Here is a 24433-nt window from a genome sequence, read left to right on the forward strand (position 1 = left end):
CCATAATTTACAGCTATTTATGTATGGACAGTAGGGCATTGGTAATAGGGCTCATTATCGTCAGTGTTTATTTTTGATGAGCGCACAAAATACTTACTTTCAAGATTTTTTTTTTTTTTTTCAGCAGACCGATTCTGTATTGAGACCTGCTGATTTGGAGAAATATTGTAGATGCTTTAGCACTTAAATTTGATTATTTCTAATCTTTCATTTAAATTGGTATGGTAGTCTTAGTTTCCGAGCTACTGAATTATTGCCTGACTTGAGTATTTCAGAGGCAGAGATATCAAAAGTAAATTGGATGTCAGTTCTATCACCCACCATGTTTAATGTAGTTATTGTGAACCAGCTCGGGAGATGCTGATTCACTGTATTTAAAGTGAAAATGTGCCAAATAAGGTGGGTTTAACATGATATAAAAGTACAGTAGATGTAATTCTGAAGTAATAAACAACTTCACATTCTACATGGACATGTTTCAAACAGTACATGTAATGCTTCAATTTGAAATTTGATTTTCATTCCTATTAACTGATTAGACAATTACATACTATAAAAGTTGAGTATGAAATGTCCATATGATTTAGTGATAACATGTTTCTATAAATTGGTGATGTCATTTTTAGACAGGCAGCCTCTTTAAAGTCCTTCTTTTTTGTGGGTTATGTGAGAAGGCATTTTAAAGTTCTGTTAAACCTGCTGCTAACACCCCACTCCATCGGTCAGGACCTTGACGTGGTGAGGGGGCTTTTTACCAAACCTACACTATAGTGGTTTTTTTTTTTCACTATTGCTTACATATTAAGTCCTGGATAGCACTTTGCATATTTCCATTGTAATCTGATCATGTACTCATTTTATTGTGAAGAATACAGAAAATAAAGTTTGTTACATTTTAACATGATGTGCCTTTTTTGTGAATGTCTTTATGGTTCTGACTACTACACCTGATACACAACTCACTAAAATGATTGAGTTCAGATTTCTGCTCGCCATGCAGTGCTCTGTTAAGGGTTCATCAGCACTAAGGCTGGACAACTCTGATCTAGATTGACTTCTACTCTAGCATTTACACAAATCTGACATGCTTCATTAGTTAAGAGCCTGAATTATACACACAAAGTCAGGAACAATATGTAGTGGTTAACAATCACATTGCTTCTAGTTCCAAATGTGTACTGCAAGTTGTAAAAGAAACATTCTAATTTTATTGTATCGGATATAATTTGACTTCATACATATTTAACAAATGCATATACAGTATTACTGATAAAGGAACTTACTATATCTAAGTATCAGAAACAGCAACCAATCTGCAACTGAGAAATGAGTCTCTCTCTCTCTCTCTCTCTCTCTCTCTCTCTCTCTCTAATAACTTGACGTAAATAAGTTTTTTCTATCTAAATGCCGGGGGGCATTCTAAAAGTCCTTTCGTGCACGAGAGATGCTAGTAGTAGCAGCGCAGCGATCCGGGGTTTTAATGTGGTACGAAAGGTTTGCATTGTTATCATAGAACACAAAGATATTAAATGTTATATGTTTCTAAAAGATTATTGCTGCAGTATCGTTACTCACCCAGTTTAGGCAACAACACAGATCAAAACACACTACAAGTCTGTCAACACATCACCCAAGTTCACCGCATCGATTCCCGCGAGACGAGAATAGGAGACGTCCGATAGTAGATAAATAAAAACTGGAATTTGTGTAACAAAGTTAAAATTAAAATAGTGTGGTGCTGCATAAAGTAATGGTCGTTAAAATAATAATAATAATAAAACAGCAAAATCAATCAAGCACCAAGGAAATTTTTTTAAATAACTAAAAAGATAGCCTGTGACATTCAAATAGTTCTGAATATTTTATCTGTGCTGTTGAAAGAAATCATCTGGGAACAAATTAAGAGGGCCGTATAAAGCAGTTTACGCTGAAAACACGACTAAGGTAAGAAACCTTATTGTATACTGTTACCGGTATCTTTATATTTACCATATCGATCTCAGACACCTGTATATACTGTGTACGACAGCCTGAGCTAGTATAAAGTCTCTGTGTAGTATTAAAATTGCCATAAATCAGTAAAAAAAAAAAAAAAAGAACCAGATAGGCTTGCTACTTTGTATATATGATACAATTGAACGTGACTGTAAACACTAGTAGTAGTCGAGTGTATAGACAATAATACCAACGCACGTTCAGTCATAAGTTTCAGAATTAAAATTAAAATCTTTGCTTGAGCCCCGGCACCTCCTTCATTACAAATTAAGGACTGCACACACCGATTTGTTAAACTGTTAAAAAAAATGAGTGTGTGATTTTCTTTATTGAAGGTTGTCTGGGTATGTTAAAATCTAGTACACGAACTATCCACCAATAGGAGTTTAAACCATCTACTTGACGGATTATCCAGGAAGAGAAATGTAGTCCCCATTGGAGAATTCGATTCGACATGGTAAATGGAGAAAAACAATCACTACCCGTTTGGATGCAATTTACTTTTCAAAGAGCTTTCACAATCTTGTCATTGTCTTTAAAATAACGTGGAGCTGGAAAAAGAGTCCCGGGGCCACTGGGGCCGAGGCGGCAGGCTCGGGACAGCAAGCAAGAGCACAACACAGAGCACAGCGGAGCAGAAGCGGGCACCATGAAGCTGAAAGGCATGCTCCAGCCGAATGCTTTCTTTCAAGCAAAACACAAAAACAAACCAGGACGAACCGCCCCTAAAAAGGTTTCTCACAACCAAAGCACAATGCAAGCGATAGCCTGGCGACACACAGGGAAGCAGATGGCAGAAATGGAAATGACAAGTGAGGTCTACAGTGCTGCGTGGCCAGCGGGTGGACGGACCGTTAGCAACGGCCATATAGTCTGGAAGGCAGGTGGAGGTAGCCATTTCAAATCTAAATTGAGAATCAGATTTAAATGATTAAGTCGCAGTCTGCCGGGCTGTGTAGCGATACCGAATTTAGCATTTGAGAATTCGGAGTGAGTAAGCTTGTCCAGCAGTGTCGAGGGTGAAATGGTCAGCAGCGTTTTGTCAGCTGTGTACGCAAACAAAAAACACAAGACAGAGAGCAAGTGCATGACTTGGGAATTAAATCGGGATTTAGCAGATATTATTGTCAGGACGGAATGGGGGGGGGGAAGCCCTTGCAAGAAAAGAAAGTCACCATATCACGGCTTCATATCAGTCGAACGGTTCTTGCATGTAATTTAAAATAAATAAAAAAAAACTATATATAAAAATGTAATACTTTATTTCACAATCTTTAACCTGATGAGGCATTCCAACATACAGTTGTAATAACACATACTCAACTTGCTTTATAGCCACATATATATTGTCAAACATGTAAAATACATTCTGTATGAACGTGTAAAGGAAAAATAAAGGTATTCAAACTAAACTAGTGTAATTTAAAGGGTTCTGCAATACATAAATATGGACACATTATACATATATTTATATTACAAGGATTATTTCCTGGAAGCTTCTTTCACGATGGCTTCTTTTATTTCTGCATCTGGGTGGAAATACATCACAAATATGAGCAATATGCACTGTTCAGATTCACACAAAACAGATGCCATTCAAGTTCACATCATATCTATATCTCTATAGTTCTTCATATGCATGATACAAACAGAAAAAACACAAATGCATTACATCATAATTCCCATTGGAAAGATGCTAAAATGTTTTGTCCTGCACCTTAACAAAAACATGCATTTTGAAGGTATAGACCAAAAACAAAGTATCCCCAGGATTCAAATATAAAAACTACAATTTCAAACACTTCAGCTATATGGCAAAAGTGGGGAGGGAAACAAAAAAAAAAATCACACACCCTGTCCTTTATTGTTGTTCTCCTTTAAACTCAGTTTCACTGTAGTCATGTCGTCGTCACTATCTGTAAAAAAACAAAAAACAGTCTATCAAGTTTCAGTTATTTTTAGCTTCTGCAATAGAAACATATTTAGATTTAGGTTTTTAGATGCATGCACCTTAACACCACATTTCAGACCCCCCCCCCCCCCCCCCCCAAGAAAATACAAAGCACTATGTTTGATTGTAACAGACAGCTATTTAAATCATCCTATCATGATCTCTGCTGCAGCCAAACCTTTGCCAATGTCTGTAATGCTGTTTAGCAGCGCACACATCATATCCCCTTCTCGCTGGTGAGGGTTAAGGATATGTGTGGTCCGCATGGTTTTAAGAAACTGCAGCTCAAACTCATGAAAACCCTTCTCTCCAGAAAGAATGGTAAATTGAATATGCTTGGGCAGCTGCTCATCAAGTCGTCCAGCCTGCAGACAGAAAGACAAAAAACCATTACACTGCCCACCTAAAAGTAAATTTTGAGCGTCCTCGGTAGTACAGGATAACAAACATATGCCAAAGTGATACAGACAAACTACATATAGGTAGACACTCATTGGTATGAGTTGCCATAAAAATGTACATATGATAATTAGTGAAAAAGTTTATTTGTTTCACTAACAAGTGATACCATGAATAAAGTAAATAGCTCAGCCAGTCCGGTGTTAGCGATGTGAAAACGATTTTGCAGTATTATGACATTCCCTAAACAGACCTACATTCAGTTTTGGTTTAGGGCTGCAGTGTCTTCCCAAAATAACTTGGTACCATTTAAAATTATGGAACATAAAATGTCTCGGTTTATTCTAGCTACACACAAAAACCCACTTATTTAAAACATTTATTTTTTTGCTTCCTTTCTTTGTGGAGAACAGGTGTACTTTTCTTGTGAATCATGAAACCAAATAAATGCATTACTAACATGCATGCTGATGGAAAAATCATCTGTATCTTTTCTATTTCTACATCGTGGATGAAGGAAGAAACATCCAGTGTTCACAAGATAATTGTAGACTTTGCATTTGTCTGGTGTTCTCCAAATGTTCTTCCCACCTGTAAAAGTTGGAACTGGGTTGAAAATTGTACAAAATTAAACTTAATATCACTAACCCATAACTGTAACAGTTTGCTGACACCAACCATAATGTATGGCTGTTATAGCACCCCCTAAAAACATAGAAGCACCTTCTGTAAGTGGGACATTCTTAATATTAAATAATCAAAATGCAATGGCAATACTAATCTTCAGGTATCTGTCCCTTTGACGGGTAGATACAGTATTTGACTAATATCATAGCCTTTACCCCTCTCTGTCAGTGCCTGCCCCCCGCCCCTCCGGGAGGCTTGAACACTAACAAAAGTTATTTACACAAATATTCAATCTGAATAAAGACACACTTTTAGGTTATTTGTCTGCCTTACCTTTAAATCCCCAAACAAATATGCCCTGGTTTAAGTATCCTGGCAGAAGACTGAAAAAACTTGGCCAGTTGTCTAGGTCAACAAACACAATGTGGGTCGTGGTCATGAGATAGTCCATGTCTGGAAGCTCATGTCTGGACTCTTCCTGGGCAGGTTTCTCACACTTCTCATTTTCTAATTGATGAAATACAACTTGTTATAGTGATACCATAACAAATGTATGGGATATTGTTATTGCAATTTTAACTCAATTATATAAAAACAGTCATAAGAAGTGTATTTACTGTCCTATCCCTGCCTTTGTTTAACCACTTAAACAATAATGTGAAACAGCAAAAAAATATTCCACAGACGAACTTTTAAATAAAATGAATAGCAGTTACTTGTGGAGAAAAAAACCAAATTAACCTACTTATGCTCATTGTGCGAGGACTGTAAGCGAAGCGCCTACTGCTCAGATGTGGGTTAATTTGGCTGAGTGATAAGCAAACTACCTTTCAATCCTGGCAGGATACCAGATTTGGACGACTTGACTGGTGTGGAACTTGGCTGCTGTTCTTCAGGCATAGGACTGGCAGGAACACCAGAAGAGGTGGTTTTGCTTTCAGGGCTCACAGTACATCCAGACTGGGGAACGCAGTGCTTTGAATGATAATGATTGTGGCCACCAATAAGATCAGATGACTTCTTACTGCATGAACCACAGCAAACTGAAAAACAACTTTTGTTTTTTGTGACCCCATGAATCTTTTCCGTATGTTTTTGCATGGCTTCCAGATTTTGTGTTGTTGCTATACACAAGCTACATCGGAACCACAGCTTGCTCTGTTGAATCAGGTTTTCCATGCATTTTTGGTGAGCGATATGCTTTTCTGACTTGTTAGAATGGGACACCTTACATCCACAGGACATTTTGGTTTCAGGGTCTGTAGCTCCTTGGTTTTGGAGGGGAGATGCATTTCGTTCTGCCACAAATACATAATCCTTGCTGTGATATGACTGGTAGTGGTTTAGGAACTCTTCTTCAGTGTCATATTGCAGGCCATCACAAAGCCCACAGAAGTACTTAACATCAATCTCACCCTCATGCTCATCCTGAAAGTGACGATAGAGGGTTTCCACTTTCAGGAAACGCTGTTTACAGTGGCCGCAGACATACTTTTGGAACCTATGGCTGTTTGTATCTTTGCAGTGATTGTATACAGCTTGTTTGGAAACAAAGAGCTCCTCACAGATCCTGCACAGCCATTTGCCGCTGGGTGCAGGGTCTGAGATTGCTGGACTTGGTGTTGGAGTTTGTCCTGTGCTACCGCTTTGTTCTGAAAAGGTAGTTGAGGATTTAGATGTGGAGGGAGAAGGCACTTCCTCGAGAACCTCTTTCTCATAGTAAAAACCATGGCCACTGTGGAAGTCCATCACATGGGACATGATATCCTCTTTTCTAGGCATTTCAGTCCTGCAACTTCGGCACCAGAACAGGAAGTTGTTCAGGTGTGCCCCACCATGAAATCGGCTCATGTGTAAACCAATGACAGCCGGATCCCCAGCCTGCTTTCCACAAACTGCGCATTTGTAGAATATCTGGTTAACTGCAATAATGTGCTTCTCAACCGCCACCTCTGTACTGTAATGCTGGTTGCACTCACAGAACCAGGCTGACACCACAGATCTGGACCCAGGGGAGATTGTTTCTTGGCTATTGCCTTCACTGGATCCAATGCGTTTTGCACCGGAGGCCCCTGAACCATTACTCTCAGGTTCTTGCTTCAGGTGTCTCTTAAGCAGAGACGATTTTGGTCTGGAGATATTCAACACCAAGCGAAGGTCAGAGGGATTTTTGCTTCTTTCGTAGAAATCACAGAATAGTAAGACAGCCTTCTCCATGGAAGATACAACCTCAACTTTATGCTGAGTTAGATGTTCATGGCTTTTCATCTCACTTTCACCCATGAAGAGTCTGGAGCAGCCTAAGCAATGCCCCTTTACTCTGAATACCATAGCAACCTGGACAACACTTTTGCGAGAGACAGCTATTGGGCCAGCATTTCGGCATCTAGTTCTGTAAACAATAATAAAAAAAAAAATGTTATACTATATATATATATATATATATATATATATATATATATATATATATATATAGTCTTATTCATGAAACAAACATTGTTTTAAACATGTACACAATGCCGCCACACCTGCTTTCTTTTGTTTTTTAATTTTTTTTTCATCTCTTTACTGTTTTCTTTTTAATATCTAGTTTAAATGTTAATCAATGTGAAGTTGTCTTGAAAGAACTACTGTATACTGTTCATGTAAAGATGTTCATTTCAATTTGGGCTTTTCTTCATCATTCTGGTTCAGCAGACTGCCAAACCCCAGATATTGAAAATGCTGTACAGACAAATTTGATCTGAAAAGAACCTTCCACAAAAGGTTAATTTTCCTGCAATGTTAAAATCAAAAGTTGTCACTTATTTGTGTTCAGTGTTGTTAATCTAAGAATGCCGGTGACAACAGTATGGGCGGATGGTTTTTTAAATTTTAAATTCTAGGCTTTTCCGGTCATCTAACATGGAATGATGACCACTCTTCTTGGAACCCGACTGGCTGAGACAAACTGTGAGGTTTATAATTCAAAATAAACAGTTTACCTAAAATGTGCCGTCACCTCCATGTGCGAGTTCAACACCTGCTTACAAGATGTACACTTAATCTGGAAGGGAACATCTTTGCATAAGGAGATCAGAAGCTTCTTGGCATATGCTGGAATAGGAATAGGAGCTGGAGTATTTTCTGTTGCTGTCACAAAGGAAAATACAATTTAGGATAATCACAATATCAAGCGACATTAAATACAGACCATGATCAGAAAGTAGTGAACATGGCAAGTATCATGTTGGCTCTCTGAACTTAAGGGTCTAGATCAGGGGTGGGCAATTCCGGTCCTGGAGGGCCGGTGTCCCTCCTGGCTTTTGTTCCAACTTTGCACTAAATTACTTAATTGGACCAATTATTACCAATTATTGGTCTAATTAAGTGATTTAGAGAACAGTTGGAACAAAACCAGGAGGGACACCGGCCCTCCAGGACCGGAATTGCCCACCCCTGGTCTAGATGATCCTGGGTGTCCAGGACGACATACATTCCTGCAAATTACTTTTTTTCTTTTTCAATTTAAGATACCAAGACAGCATTATTTAGTGAATAGTCCATACCGTATTCCTTTGAATTTAAGACGCCCTTGAATTTAACATGAAGACCCACCCTCAATTTGAGGAAAAAATAAAACAAAACAAAACAAACAAAAAAAAAAGATGCATTTACAAAGATACAACCTCAATTACACATACAAGAGCCATTTATTCAAAGGAATGCTACATTTTTTTGCAATTAAATGCTACAAACTCGTCTATTAGGCTAATTGATAAAGCATACTGTATATTGGTAAATTAACATGCCTTTAACAACAACAAATCTCTCCTAGTCATCATCCTGACTTGGAGGTCCTATTTATTACTTGACATCTTCCAGAAAAAATCTTTGGTTCCATCGAGCTGGTTTGATATGTAGGGTTTTGAAAATAAGCCGGCGACCGGTGTGGTCCACCGTCAAACCATATTTGGCCGGCTACTTTTATTAAAAAATATTACGATTATTTTAGGGTATTATTGTACCAAAAAAAAAAAGCGTATTCGTTTTAAGAGATATTGTGGCAGTTGTCATGTATAGACTGTCTCCTTTAAAAAGAAAAGCATGCTGGGATATCAGCTGATCCCTTGTCTCCTGACAGTGTCATACCAAATTTCGGCATCCCTCCCCCTCCCTATAAAAGTATATCAACAAACTATTAATGTGTGTCAGAGGTGAAAGTAACTAATTTCTCATTTATTGCAGATAACTCATTATTTTCTTTATATTGTCATCTCAAAACATGATAAATGTACAAAAAAACAGGTTTAAAAAAAGAGATCAGCAATTAGTATTACCATTTAAAACGTGATACACATAATCAGAATGATTAAACAAATAATCCATAAGCTTGTTTATTTTATGTTTGAATGGTGCTAACACAACCTAATAAATTAGGCCTACTCTGCTATTATCTTGCTGAACACAAGATGCAGTTTTGTAAAAAAGGCGATACAATAATAATAATAATAATAATAATAATAATAATCTATTTTTATACAGCGCCTTTCATAGTGGACCATCATCACAAAGCGCTTTACAGAGGTAGGCTGTGAACTGTGCATTATATGCAGAGTCACTTACAATATGACACTGATTTAACATCTCATCCACAATCACAAAACAGGGACTATTTAACAATTTTACCGTTTCTGACCGGAACAAAATATTAAGGCTGTTTTTGCTCTACTTGTTTCCTCCGAATATGAACTAAACCACCCACAAAATGTTGGTACGTTAAACACAAACATAAATGCATTATTTTATGTGAAGTATATTTAAAAATCTTGACAAATAGTGCACATCATGAAAAAAATGGTATTTGTGACATGTACCTTCAATTAAGATGTGTAAATGTGTATTGTTGCGCTCTCATTAAATACAAGTTATCTATATCCAAAATTACAACAATTAACTGCTCCCTGTTCGCTTTATCAGAACATGATACATCAGTACCGCAGTTTGTGTTAAAAATGTCCATACTTTCCACTAATGCTATAAAGCAGTATTTTACATCAATCACCAAAGTTTGTTTGTTTATTTTAAATTGTGTCTTTGTAATAATACTGGCTTGATGCGGGAATCAGTTTAACTCTGCATATTCCACATTGGTGTCCAACAGTAGGTTTGTTACGCCCAGTCAACCAAAAAGATGGAGCAATTGAACAGTATTTTTCAACTCTATTGTCTTCGTAAAATTCACAAATTGTTATAAATATTGTTTTTGATGTATTATTATGAAAGACAAGATACCTTTGACACCAATTCGGTACTGGAGTCTTTCATAAGGTCGGGACAGGGCGCTCAATTTTTATTTTATGCAAATCAAGCATTTGCATTATTAAACAAGTGTTTTTTTCTTTTACTATTTTTTTTTTACTTGTTAACAGTACAGTATAGATTTATTTTGTTCAGAAGCAGCTTCAGCTACTTGCTCGCTATACAGTATAAATCTTGTTTTGCTTTTTTCATTCCGTTCATATTTGAATAGCCTAAGCCTTAATTCCCTGTGTTGTATAAATCCAACATTACAAATATTATCGCCTATGTATTTAAATAGAGTTATTTGAGACTGAAGCTAAATAAATAATAATCAATAACTAGATGGGTTGCCTTGGATAAAGGCAGCAGCTAAATTAATAATAATAATGTAATTACCCATTACAGTACGCAACAAGAGAGTAATATGCAAATAAATTGAGGAATACTAATTATTTATGAATAGCTTCAGGATAAAAGATAAATGAAATAGAAAGGACAATCTCTGAAAGACAATATTTAAACTATTGTTGATTATATATGGATGTCTACTGCATTCTTCCACAGTTCAGCTATCTGCACTCAATGCACTTACATTCCAGTTTGTTTACAGCCTCCAAATGTAATTTTTAGTGGGGTGGTCCCAAAGTTTTGCACACTACTTCGTATAACTATTATTATTATTATTATTATTATTATTATTATTATTATTATTATTTTGACAGACGCCCTTATCCAGGGCGACTTACAGTCGTAAACAAAAATACATTTCAAGAATCACAGTACAAGTATTAATACACAACTTGTGTGATTTAAAGTAGTAGGGGTATATTTAAGTGGAGTGAAAGAAAATATTTTGCATCAGAGTATTTCATCGATTTTTTTTTTAGCAAATACCAGTTCTTTTTCCAGCCAGTCTTCTATTGCAGGGCCTTGATGATCCTAAAATCAATTTAAAATTTTCTGAAATGAAAATCAAGGAGCCACTGTTTAAATTTCTACATGAGGGATTCTCAGCATATTTCTCAATCTTTGTACTTAATTGTGGTTCAGATTTATTGCTTTATTTGTATTCAGATTATTAACTTGTTTTTATGGTTTGTTACTTCACATTCCCTCGGTTATTGGGGTTAACCCTGTTACACATGACAATTACTCTAACAGGAATTTCAGGTGGTTCTGAAATAGCACAAAAGCAAACAAATCCAAACCTACCGCTTAGTTTAATAGATTGCTGAAAGTGATTCTTTGCAGACATGTGCTGCAAACATTCATCCCTTACGTTGAAAAGAAGGTAGCAAAAGGGACAAGCAAAACACTGAACTTCCTGACAATGCTGAGTGCTGGAATGCCCATCTGCATCCACAGATTTGATCTGAAAAAAGGAAGTAATTCTCATACATCATTAATAATAAACATACTCTTAAATTGGGTAATTGTAATCATTTGTAGCCAAATACTTTTAAATACCTTTAGGGATGCTTTTCGGGGATAAATTGTTCACTTTTTAACAAACTGTGAGCATACAATCAACCACCTGTTTTGACATACATTTCCCATTGGTCCTTAAACTAAATGACCTAAATAACATCACTATTTGGACATTAAAAAATAAGGCATTTGTAGGTGCATGGGTCAGGGAGGGTCCAGTTTTATTGATTAAAAAGGACTTAAAACATGTTCTAGCCTTTGAAACATAAGTCTCAAAAGTCACAATTATCCTTTGCTGAAAATCTTTGACTAAACTCAGAAAAAGCTGTTAATTAGAAAACAATGCAACTTGTTTTTACCTTCATATATTGACTGGTCCGGATTCTATTTTGTTTAATTTTTATTTCAAACTGAGGTAATTGCTCATCACTGTTCCTAATTGCATTTCATTCTTGCAGTCGCCTAGTTTAGCGTTGTGCTTTTGTTATTTTCACTCGTTTAACTGAGTTGTCCTGACAGATTTTCTTTTCAGCATAAAATACCCAGCAAGTCCATAATTTAAAATCCTTGATTTCTAGCAAAGAAAAAAATTCTTAAACCTGGTCTTTATTTAGTATTACTCTTTATTAGGATGCAGAGACAGCTTAACAACTACTAATTAACATTTACAAGGAGGTAGAGATTTGGAAAATAAAAAAACTAAAAGTTCAAGCCCTACCTATATTTAATAAATGGTGGTATTTAGATCCACTACCATTTAGATCAATTGAATAGAAAACCAAATGTGAAAAGCATCAATAAATTGTACTTAAGACTACAGTGTAACATCCACTGAAAACAACAGAAATTAAAATAAATAAAAAGCCAAAGTAAAAACAGTAACCAATTTAAAAGAAAGCCAACCCATCAATTTCACCCTGATGTTCACAGAAAGAAAGAGCCAGGATAGTGTATCCTTACAGCTGTTACCTTAGTATTCCTATGGACATTGTATTGATCCTCAGATGGGTATCGCCTGCAGCAAGCAACACATGCAAAGGAAATTGATGGAGCGCCCTTGAGTGCAATAGTGGGATCACAGGGAGAATGGTCAAATCTAAAAAGATAAAACAAGTCATATTTCAGTGAAACAAAAAGCTTCTGTTGAATCTAAGATATTACTGTATATACAGTCAATTCAGGAATAAAGAAAACATGAAACATAAAGTAAATGTGGTGCATATCATTCAATCACACCCTTTCACTTACAGCTCTGGTTTATTTTATGAAAAACAACTGACGATTTGACCCAATGACCTGGACTGGGAGTGGAACATATACATATATTTGGGAGAAACTGTAAAAGTAGTATGCAAGTGAATAAAGAGAACTATTCCATTTATGAAGATTGACTTTTAAAAGTTTAACTTTTATAGAAAACGTGCCTTTTCAGATGGCCAACTAGAAGAGGCCCATTATCAAACATTCGATTGCAGTTCATTACAGGGCACATAACTGGCTTCATATTCGGCAAGGTTCCACATCTCAAAGAACCTCTGAATCCAGAGTTTATAGAGCCTGGTCGAAGGCCTGTATATAAGAAATAAATATATAAACACAAAAAACATATTAAGCTTAATACATGCTACATGTTCAAGAACAATGTTCACAATTCAGAATTCACCAGTTTATGGAAGTATATGTTTATTTTAATCTGTACAATACCTGGCATTTTCAACCAGTGATCAACACATCTTTTGGCCTCTTCTTTATGAGAATGTCCTTGGATAAATTCAAGTTCCTGCAAACCATGGGCATGCTGAGAGTCCATCTTCTCCTGAAACCAAAAAAAGTAGTTCTATATGAGCTGTATCTCTTTATTGGGAAAGGAAATGCTCTTTAAAAAATAAAAATAAAAAAGCTGCACAAATGACATAGTAGCCTGACCAGTACAGCCCAGGATGCCCACCGCTCTAGCAGAATGAGTAAAACCCTTATTGCGTACACCAAAGAAAACTAAACAGTTTTAGATCTGTATTGATCTATTACAAACAATAATAATAATTATTATATTAGTTATATGGCACGGGTAGAAAATCCGGAACCAGGTACCCGTCGTGAAAAATACTGTTCTTCGGATAATAAAAACAAAACAACTCACACACAACACACATATTTAAATACTATATAGTACACATACATTTAGTCCCTTTGGATGTGTAGACTTGTGTATCCTTCAAGTACTGGAAACATCGAAATAATAATAATAATAATAATACGCCTCAGTTTGAATACAGTTAACGTTCAATGCACTGCACGCTGTGATTCTTTGCGACACCTATTGCCATATTCTGCTGTTGTTTTAAAACATGGCATCCAGCAAAGGAGTCTTGTGTGGAATTTCTTTACCAAAGCAGCAAAAAAAGCAAAACTGATTTTGCCAAAGAAATATTTCAAAAGGAGGAAACAAATATATATTTTTATTTAACCCAAAACAATCGGTAAAGGTTTCGTAAGTGCAAGAGTAATGCTTCTCATATTGATTTAATTTTGTACCTAGGCATTTTGAGGGATGAAATGCATTTTATTTTGCGGCAAAACAATGTGTAAAATAAATCATTAGTATGATTTTATCCGAGGCCAGTGCCTCAGGTGCCTCATATCTGACTACGGACTTGGTACTGAAGGCACATGACGTTAGGTTTTCTTTCCGATTTAGTTCCTGGGAAGAATAGTCACTGCAGTTGTTACTGAGGTATACCTGCCGCTGTTATTGTTTTCTGTAAAACCTTGATATGCTGTCAGTTAAGAAATAGCTGCACTGCAACTCTGGCCTGCTTGTTATCCCCAAGCAAAAGTGCACCACACTTGGAGAATGCTTCCTTAACTTCAAGGGCTCTCTGGAACTCTCCCAGCTTTGGTGCGTGATGCTCCCACCCTTGCTTGCTTTAAGTCAACATCCTAGCCTTGTATTAATGTATTAGCCTTTACTATCTTGTAAAGCATTTTGTGATGGTGGTCCACTATGAAAGGCGCTATATAAAATATATATATTTTTATTATGTGGCAAATTCACTGTGTGGGCGTGAATGTGCACGCACGTAACAGTAGCAAAAAATATGTAAAAATAAACTCCCATACAACAATGTTCTTTGAAATCAGGACGGCACCCGTCGGAGTTTATTTATAATGATAAAACAATCTGCAAAAGACAAAAAACAAGCACAAAATCAGGTTCTCAGCACAATCTGGGATCAGGTATCAATTGAGGTAGTCAAACAAAAGCAGGTCAAAACACGGGTATTCACAAAAAACAGCTCTCTCTCTCTCTGTCTCTCAGCACAAAGCTCTCCTCTACTCCTTCTAACTGACTTTGTGAATCAGCCTTTTTTATGTTGAGATGGGCCTTTCATGATGACATCATTTCCTATTGAAAGGACATCTTGGAGGTGTAGGTTCCCCTGGGTTGGCCATCTTACTCCCGGTAACGAGAGGGCATAATCTGCCATCAAACTTGCCCTCACATACCTTCCATTAATGACCCTGCCCCGTGTTTTACCACCAAATTATATAATATAATTAATATATATATATATATATATATATATATATATATATATATATATAATATATATATATATATATAAAATATATATATATATATATATATATATATATATATATATATATATATATATATATATATATATATATATATATATATATATATATATATATATATATATACACACACACATACACACACACACACAGTACTGTGCAAAAGTTTTAGGCAGGTGTGAAAAAATGCTGTAAAGTAAGAATGCTTTCAAAAATAGACATGTTAATAGATTATATTTATCAATTAACTAAATGCAAAGTGAGTGAACAGAAGAAAAATCTAAATCAAATCCATATTTGGTGTGACCACCCTTTCCCTTCAAAACAGCATCAATTCTTCTAGGTACACTTGCAGAAAGTCAGGGATTTTGTAGGCATAGAGTCAGGTGTATGATTAAACAATTATACCAAACAGGTGCTAATGATCATCAATTCAATATGTAGGTTGAAACACAATCATTAACTGAAACAGAAACAGCTGTGTAGGAGGAATAAAACTGGGTGAGGAACAGCCAAACTCAGCTAACAAGGTGAGGTTGCTGAAGACAGTACTGTCAAAAGTCATACACCATGGCAAGACTGAGCACAGCAACAAGACACAAGGTAGTTATACTGCATCAGCAAGGTCTCTCCCAGGCAGAAATTTCAAGGCAGACAGGGGTTTCCAGATGTGCTGTCCAAGCTCTTTTGAAGAAGCACAAAGAAACAGGCAACGTTGAGGATCGTAGACGCAGTGGTCGGCCAAGGAAACTTACTGCAGCAGATGAAAGACACATCATGCTTACTTCCCTTCGCAATCGGAAGATGTCCAGCAGTGCCATCAGCTCACTATTGGCAGAAAACAGTGGAACCCTGGTACACCCATCTACTGTCCGGAGAAGTCTGGTCAGAAGTGGCCTTCATGGAAGACTTGCGGCCAAAAAGCCATACCTCCGACGTGGAAACAAGGCCAAGCGACTCAACTATGCACGAAAACACAGGAACTGGGGTGCAGAAAAATGGCAGCAGGTGCTCTGGACTGATGAGTCAAAATGTGAAATATTTGGCTGTAGCAGAAGGCAGTTTGTTCGCCAAAGGGCTGGAGAGCAGTACATGAATGAGTGTCTGCAGGCAACAGTGAAGCATGGTGGAGGTTCCTTGTAAGTTTGGGGCTGCATTTCTGCAAATGGAGTTGGGGATTTTATTATACAAAAAGAAGCTGAATTTAGTACGGTAGCAAATTAGTCAGGATTTGTGAGATTAAAATGTTTTGCATTGGAAATAAAATGTTAATAGTAATGAACAACCATAGTTCAGATAGAAATTACTTCTGTTAAAATAGTTTTTTTATTATTACAATTTAATATAATCATTAGTGCACTTTATCGTTGATAAAAAATTAGATTGCCGCTTGCTCCACTAGTCAATTGTATTTACAAGGTCATGGTCTCCCCTTTGGTCCTCACCAATTATTATAAAAGTGATAACTTGTTTTCTTTTAAGTCATATGTGCTATGTCCAAGTCATGACATCCAGCGACATACAATTATGTAACCTTGTGCAAAGTGTTGGACAAATTGTTCATACACAAGGTATGTAACCTGAAAAATGTAACTGATTTGTCTTGTTTGTACAGTTTTAAAACAAATAAACATGCAGCACACAGATAAGGGGTGCAATTCATTTCTGTTTACACTAGATGGCAATATTAGCATAGCAGTTATAAGAAATCTAAAAAAGCACACAACAGAATATGACAGTATAAAAAAAAAAATTATTTTTGACCTCTCAAAAGGAAGCAACTTCTGTAATTTCACCAAAGCTACTTCAAACCAGAAGCCCCAGGAGACATTATAAGCAACTGTGAAAAGTTGATCACCTGTAAACCTGTGATCTCAAAATACCGGTTTGTGATCCACTGGTGCTGCCAACCTGTTAATATGGTCACAATACAATTTTAACTTTAAGCTATGAAGAGAATGTCTTGATAGCTTTAACCCTTTGCGGTCCATTGTCAGACCTGGTCCGACATTGCAATTATTCCTATCAGGTCCATTGTCGGACTCTGTCCGACATCATTATAGAAACGCAAAAAACGGGTTTCTAGTCGTTTTTGCTCCGGAAAAAGCCGAGAAAACCATTCAATGGCTGAGCCGAGACAAGTCAAAAAAAAAAAAAAAAAAGCTGTATCTCATGAATAGTCATACATGGCCCTGGCATCAGATAATGGGGCGGTCATAAGTAAACAAGCTGGCTGATAGTGCGTCAGCGCACAGAGAACACGGACATTTGCAGAGCTTTTTTGAGATGTTATAGTAATAAAATAATGACTTGGATCGCATTATTGAGGAGTTTGGTGATAAAACGAGTGATCAGGAGATGATTGATCGGTATGTACGACTATTATTATTATTATTATTTATTTCTTATATAGGTGAAAGCTATAGCGAACGAAAGGGTGGGGCGGGGCTGGAGATGCCTAGTGAGTGCTTTGTTGTTATGCAGGGCCTTTTAAACCCATTTGACTGTGGAAAAAAATACTTTTAAACAGCGCTTCTAAAATTAACTGCGCGTGTGAAAATAAATTGGACCCGACGTGCCTGACACGCACTTAATAAATGGACTGCAAAGGGTTAAGTTATGTACCTGTGCTAGAAAGTGAAATGTAGGAAATATGACTAATTTCCTAAGGTTCTTCTGTCAACAAAACAGGGATGTATACAGGGATTTATTGGTACACTACTTTAGTACAAGGTCTTTATTTTTGTATATTATAAATTAGGGGTGGGCAACAATATGAATTGTCTATCGATAATATGAAAGTCTTCCAAAACACAGAAAAATATAACAATTGCAATATCAAACATATATACAATATAGACGTTAACAGATATTTACATATGAAAACCAATAACTTACTTTAGCTTAATGGTGTTTCGCTTCACAATATCCATGGAGAAAAACAAGGTCTTGTTCTATGGTTTTACTATTCCATCACCAGCCACCTCAAAACCGGAATATTTCTATACTTTACTGCACACAGACTTCAGGGTTGTTCATGTTCTAGCCATTCCGGAAGAAATGTAATCTTTAGCTGCTCTGTGTATAAATACGGACCTCAAAGTATTAAGTACGGTGCCGAATGTTGCATTATTTTGAGATGTGTTTTAAAAATACTCCTCATTTATAATACCGAAAGTTCACATTTTAAAAATACATTAATAGCATAAGTAATCACACAGACAAAATGCAATGAACCACTGACGCATGCGCATATCTCAAAGCAATGCCACTAGTGCTTAATGCAGCATGCAAATAGCGCTTGGTACCTTGTGGTGACTCGAGTACCAAAGGTGGAACCATAAATGTTTCACCTGCGGTTTTTAATTTGAACAGCAGTAAGCCTGGCCAGACAAAGCACGTCCTGAATGGAAGAAAACATATTACTTATTATATAAATAAAATACAAATTATTTAAGCTGATTTTCCCACAGGCGTAATTTACATGGGGGACATGTCCCCTTCACTTTTTCTATGATGGGAAAATGTCCCCCTCACATTGCAGGAGTACTAAAACTTATTTCACAATAATTTATTGGTATAATCACTAGTCAGTATAGCAGTCAAATGGGATCGGATCTGGGATCACTGGAGCCGAATCATGAGATGGTGTTTTACTACACAGATCTGGATTGGGCTCCACTGATCCCTAATGTTGATCCGATCCTGGAGCTGCATACACCTTAACTAGGGAAACTGACCAATGAGAAGTGAACATACGTGGCACGTAGTTTAAAAGACCCAGGCTGGAAAATTTGTATACAGCCTGAGATCACAGTAATGTTGGGAAAAAATGGCAAACGGATGGACAAAGATAGAGAAGGATGCACTACGCTGATGTATCCAAAACACAGGAAAATGGTTTAAGTTTGTAATTCACCATAGCTTGTGTTATTTACTAATGCTATCACATTGAGGTTTCTGTCTACTTACAGTTTAACTTTTCATTTTAAATTGAAACAGTAAACTTAACAGCAAAATGACCTTTGTGCCTTGTGCAAATAAATAGACGTTAACAAAAACTTAATACATTACCAAGAACTTTTTACACAATTATTATACCAAATTAATCACGATATATTACTGATTCTAAATTATTTTGCATGTTTAAATACATTGCACAGACTCTTGCATATCTATTTATCAATGTCCCAAAAACTCACTCTTGGTCACATTTTACTAAACATTTTTAAACTAATAAAAACTATTAGCATAACGAGCATTATCGTATTCATCATAGTAAAATTGAGTTCTTACCTGTAAACAGGAACATGTTTAAAGTTTGAAACTCATTGTCTGGAGCTCGGTGTTATTTGCATTATCGTCGATACACTGCGGTTTGAGGTTCAAGCTACATCTGCATATTGTAAGTGGATGGAAGCTGAAATACTTTTTTAAAACACCCTTTTCCAATATAGTACAAGCATAACTGTAATAGCAGAACTGTATTTATGTTAAGTATTTCAATTGTGGGGAAACCTCAATGTTTGTAGAAATATATTTCAAGGGCAATTCTCATCTCTCTCATTAAACCTGCATTATGCCACACATGCTCTAGAGCTCAACGCTGCCTCAGGGGCCGGTTATAAAGGGATCTGATCCTGGATCCAGGCTCCGATCTAAGCAGAGCTTCAGTGCTCTTCAAAGACCAGTCATGGCTTTGTATTTCTATGACTCAGAAGGGACTGAATACTACAGCTATTTGCCACACTCATCACTCATGATAACATTGTGCCAACAATGTATTGTTTTGAATGATTGCCGCAGGAATGTCTTTGGAACTTTTAATTAGACATAGAAGGGATGCAATGTTGTTATACTTGTTTGTAACATATTTTATTATTTCAGATAGAATAATATTCGTGCATGCACCAGCTACAGTAACTGTCCACCCCCCTTTTGAAACCAAAGTTACACCACTGGATTTGTCTGTGTAAAGTTGTTTTTAGGCGAGTATCCCTTTTAAAAAGACAATCCTGGTTTTCTTAATTAGTTGATGCGCTCACTTTTTGAAAACAGGATAGTTTCCGGTAAGGGATTGGCCGGTGAGAGGAAACAGGTGAAGAAACGGGATGTAGCGCATACGAGCGAGGGTACACAGGTTTTGGATTTGTTGTTTTTCTTGATTCACAGCTATTGAATGTTTGAAATACATTTGTTAAATCAGGTTCTTAGAAAAAGAAAACAAAAACGCCACCCAATGAAATGAAAAGGTTAAATAACACTGATGTTTGTTTGTATCTTAATATAAAATAAATTTGATTATACTGCTTGTGTATTAAACAGTATTAGCAATAAAAAAGTATATCTCTGCAAGGGTATTTTTTTTTTTTTTAAATCCCATGATATGGAAATTATCGACATCGAACGATGGCGCTATCCTATCCATATCTATATTGGTACCCACCACTAATTATAATCGATTTATATGCTTACTGTATACTACCATTGTAAGAATGACATTTCAATAAACATAACTTACCCTAAAGGCTTTGTTTTTCTCTTCTCTCTCCTGTTTCTCAACAGCAACATGGCGGGCCAGTCGATCCAGCGTAGAAGTAACTCTTTCCTTCTGCCTGTCAATGTGGTCTTTCGGTCTCACTTTACTCTGAAAAGTTATAGTGAACAACAGGTAAAGACTACACAGCTGGTAGGTCAAAGTGTCATATTTCTCAATACCAGCAAGAGACAGATTAAATAAATATTGGACCAGCAGCACTCAGAAGCATACTCACGCTTGTCTGAACAGATGTACCCGCCTCGTCTTCATCACTGAGCAAATCAATGCATTCCAACACTGGTCTCGAAACACTGTCCTATTAAAATAAATGTCAAATATCAAGGATGTATTTATTTCAAAACTTAAAACTACAGAATAGCCTAAATGACAGAACAAAACAATTATTGCAACACAGCAATATTTCAATTTAAACACATGGGAGAAACTTCACTTTTGCATAGATACATTCAATAACAGATTAACTACACAATAACAAGCCTTTCTGATCTCTTCAATCCTCATCCAATAATGCATCAATTAAATCTGTACACTCAACACCTCCACTTCCTCCAAGATACACAGATGCTAGGTAAAGCTGAGCAAAGTCAAAAACCGATGCTGTAATCCAATTTACAGCAATTACAATTGCTTTATATGTTTTGTTCTAAATGATGTTTAATGTTCCAATTGCAGATCTGTAAAGCTTGTTCAGGGACAATAAGACTCTCGTTGCACAGCAGCTTATTACCTATATAGGGAGGCTTGGTGGTCGAGTGGTTACAGAAAGGGGCTTGTTACCAGGAGGTTCCCAGTTCAATCCCAGCTCAGCCACCAACTCAGTGTGTGTGATCCTGTGAAAGTCACTTAACCTTTATGCTCCGTCCTTTGGATAAGACGTGAAACGAGGTGCTATTGTATGTGACTCTGTAGCAGCAGTTGTGATGCATTGTTCACCCCCTAGTCTCTGTAAGTCTATCTGGATAAAAAGCATCTGCTAAAATGACTAAATAATAATAATAACAACAACAATAATAATCTGGAATGGGAGAAATTGCTATACAATAGGAGTCTTAATGAGATCCCTTTTGTTTAAAGTATGGACAATGTGTAACGTGTTTATATTCTAAATAAAATATATTATCCTACCTTCCTTGCATCATAAAGTAAAGTGCAGACAAGACCAACTCGCTCAGTCCCTTACAGTACACTCTGAACAACTCCCTGTTCCCTTTGAGGTCGTAATATTGTCAATTGTACAAAATACTTACAGAAACAAACTGCACCTCATCTTCGCTGTCACGATTACCAACCGATTCTACACTGTCATTTTTCGACATCATTACATGCATACGGTTATCCTGCAACAAAAGAACTTTGAAATTGAGATGGGTACCATCGGTACACTGGACACTCGGTTAATACAGAAATACTATACAGTTCCAGGTCGGGTTGCCTCCTGTCCCCGTTTTCCCTAGATCGTCCTGGTTTTGAAGAAGATGTACCGGAATGTCAATATGCCTTGCCTAGACACTAGAAGACCCTGGTTTAAATATTAAATTATCCCGTTTCTAATTTTATGCTTCCATGTAGTAATCTACATAGACATGGAAGCATAAAATTAGAAACGGGATAACTTAATATTTAAATTTAATTGGTTGTCAATGCTATAACAGTAATATTATCAATGTACCTATTGGATGACTATATGATTTCTACAGTTTCAACTTTTAACAACCGTATTTCCGTTACAGATGTCACGGTTTTTTGTACCTGCAACCCTAACTCAAATAAGTAAGTTACCTATTACTTATTTCCATTTCGTTCGCTATCATCACGTTGTCGGAAGTTATCGGAATTTGTCGGAATTTATAATAATAATAATAATAATAATAATAATAATACATTAAAACTGATAAAATGGACGGCAGTATACACTGAATGGCCAACTTTGCTGATTAATATAGTAGTTAGTTACCATACAAAACCAGATATGTACTATTAGTAAACAACTGAAAGCGCAAAATTAAAAAAAAGTTAATCATTTAGAGAGAAATGTTTGTAAACAAAGCAATGCTATAGACAAAACTGCAAACTCAATAATGAGGCCTTCTTGCACACTGAAGCTCAAACGTTACAGTTCTCAGACAGAATATCCTAGATAGAAATTGTTTCTATTCAAACCAACAAAGATATTTTAACAACAAATTATGACAAAAAAATAATAGCCTAAAAATCACAAACCAGTACTTCCCGCTTTATAATGTTGCAATGCAACCACCAAGCAAGCACGGTGCAGCTTTTCCCGGGGCTCGCTGGACTTCAACTTGTGCGAGACAAGAACGAACCACGTGCCGAGAACAGACCTTTGGGTAATGCAGTTTTTTCTTCATGCCTGGCTGGATTATGTTCCAGGAGATGACAGGGACGACGAAACCTCAACATTTTACTTAAATTTCTAAAATGTAAAAGTTGTGTGTGTGTGTGTGTATATATATATATTATATTTGTATTTATTTGTAGTTGTGTATATATATATATATATATATATATATATATATATATATATACACACAACTACAAATAAATACAAATATAATAAATTAAATGTAACAAGATTATGATTTTAAAATACGTATTGAGAGCACAGTGAGATTATATACCAGTAATTGACTATGGAATACCTTTGTGTTGACGGAGTGGTTACAGTCAGCCGGGGCCTAAAAAGCAATAAAGAAGAAAGGGATATTATTTGTAACAGAGCACTACAAGTTTCCTGGCATCATGTGCGGTCAAGTTGTCTATCGGCTTGCCCAGAGGAACTGTTTTCCAAAATTCACCGTGACGCAAAGCGCCCACTATGGGTTAAATAGTTCAACATATACAGTATATACCTATGTTTACTATAATTTGTAGGTTATATAATTTGTTGATATAACTTGACTGTATTTCAAATACATTATTATTATTATTATTATTAATAATAATAATAATAATAATAATAATAATAATAATAATAATAATAATAATAATAAAGGTATTTTGGTACAAAATGACAACCACAGTAAAGTGCACTGCGTCTGAACATCGTGGGTTTTAACTTAATTTAATATGAGCCTTTTATTACAAATGACTTGGTTTAGAACACTGCAAGAAGAGCAAAATTATTTTTAAAACTAAGGACACATATTTTTGGAGGAAAAGGGCGACAGAAGCCACATACAGTGAATAACGACGCAATGCTGCAATGTGACTGGCCACTGCGCCAGTAGTTAAAAGAAAGATGCAATTTAGGGTAATCACGAAATATTTCTATACAATTTAACGCTTAAAATAATACAAAGTCCCAAAGTCAGGTACTATTTTTAAACCACCTATAAGCTACCTTTGCACGGCTTAATTCTTACCAGTTAACGATGACACACTTGACTTTATTATTGTTGTCTTCTACAAATCCCAGGATGTTTTGATTGCCATTTGATAACCCAGGTTCTGATGGATTGAGGCAGAACTAGTTCTGGGCTTGATCCCTTTACATTTCTGTACTGCAGCTCTGAGCTCATGCAGATCCTCTCCAGCATTTAGCTGTAAAAAAAAAAAAACAACCCCTGCTG

At 36.3% G+C, this 24433-nt stretch overlaps 1 protein-coding gene across 6 annotated transcripts; it reads right to left on the reverse strand.

The window, feature by feature from the left end:
* Positions 1 to 3240: 3240 nt before the first annotated feature.
* On the reverse strand, positions 3241 to 24362 carry LOC117402334 (E3 SUMO-protein ligase ZNF451). 6 transcript variants are annotated; one of them, XM_059023961.1, is made up of 16 exons: positions 24227 to 24362; positions 23504 to 23539; positions 22091 to 22180; positions 21058 to 21138; positions 20805 to 20930; positions 13388 to 13499; positions 13108 to 13252; positions 12653 to 12779; positions 11468 to 11627; positions 7957 to 8104; positions 5800 to 7364; positions 5306 to 5479; positions 4806 to 4936; positions 4125 to 4311; positions 3849 to 3911; positions 3241 to 3524 (listed from the first exon to the last, which is right to left on the reverse strand). In XM_059023961.1, exons 3-16 carry the CDS (start codon positions 22169 to 22171, stop codon positions 3478 to 3480), a joined length of 3147 nt encoding a protein of 1048 aa, XP_058879944.1. In that variant the 5' UTR covers positions 22172 to 22180; positions 23504 to 23539; positions 24227 to 24362; the 3' UTR covers positions 3241 to 3477. The 6 variants fall into 6 exon arrangements, with proteins under 6 accessions (XP_058879944.1, XP_058879945.1, XP_058879946.1 ...); XM_059023962.1 differs by lacking the exons at positions 23504 to 23539; positions 24227 to 24362 and adding an exon at positions 23064 to 23191 and having other exon boundaries at positions 13388 to 13496; XM_059023963.1 differs by lacking the exons at positions 23504 to 23539; positions 24227 to 24362 and adding an exon at positions 23064 to 23191 and having other exon boundaries at positions 7957 to 8098.
* Between the last annotated feature and the right edge of the window lie 71 nt (positions 24363 to 24433).

Source organism: Acipenser ruthenus, chromosome 5, assembly GCF_902713425.1.
Source record: "Acipenser ruthenus chromosome 5, fAciRut3.2 maternal haplotype, whole genome shotgun sequence".
Lineage (NCBI taxonomy): Eukaryota > Metazoa > Chordata > Actinopteri > Acipenseriformes > Acipenseridae > Acipenser > Acipenser ruthenus.

Excerpts from the sequence above, each read along its gene's own strand:
- LOC117402334 (XM_059023961.1), bottom strand. The coding sequence starts at position 22,171 with ATGCATGTAATGATGTCGAAAAATGACAGTGTAGAATCGGTTGGTAAT. Across the intron at positions 13,500-20,804 it reads AGAAAAACAAAGCCTTTAGG|GAGAAGATGGACTCTCAGCA; the intron begins GTAAGTTATGTT and ends TTTTGGTTTCAG. Across the intron at positions 12,780-13,107 it reads CTAGTTGGCCATCTGAAAAG|ATTTGACCATTCTCCCTGTG; the intron begins GCACGTTTTCTA and ends TTATCTTTTTAG.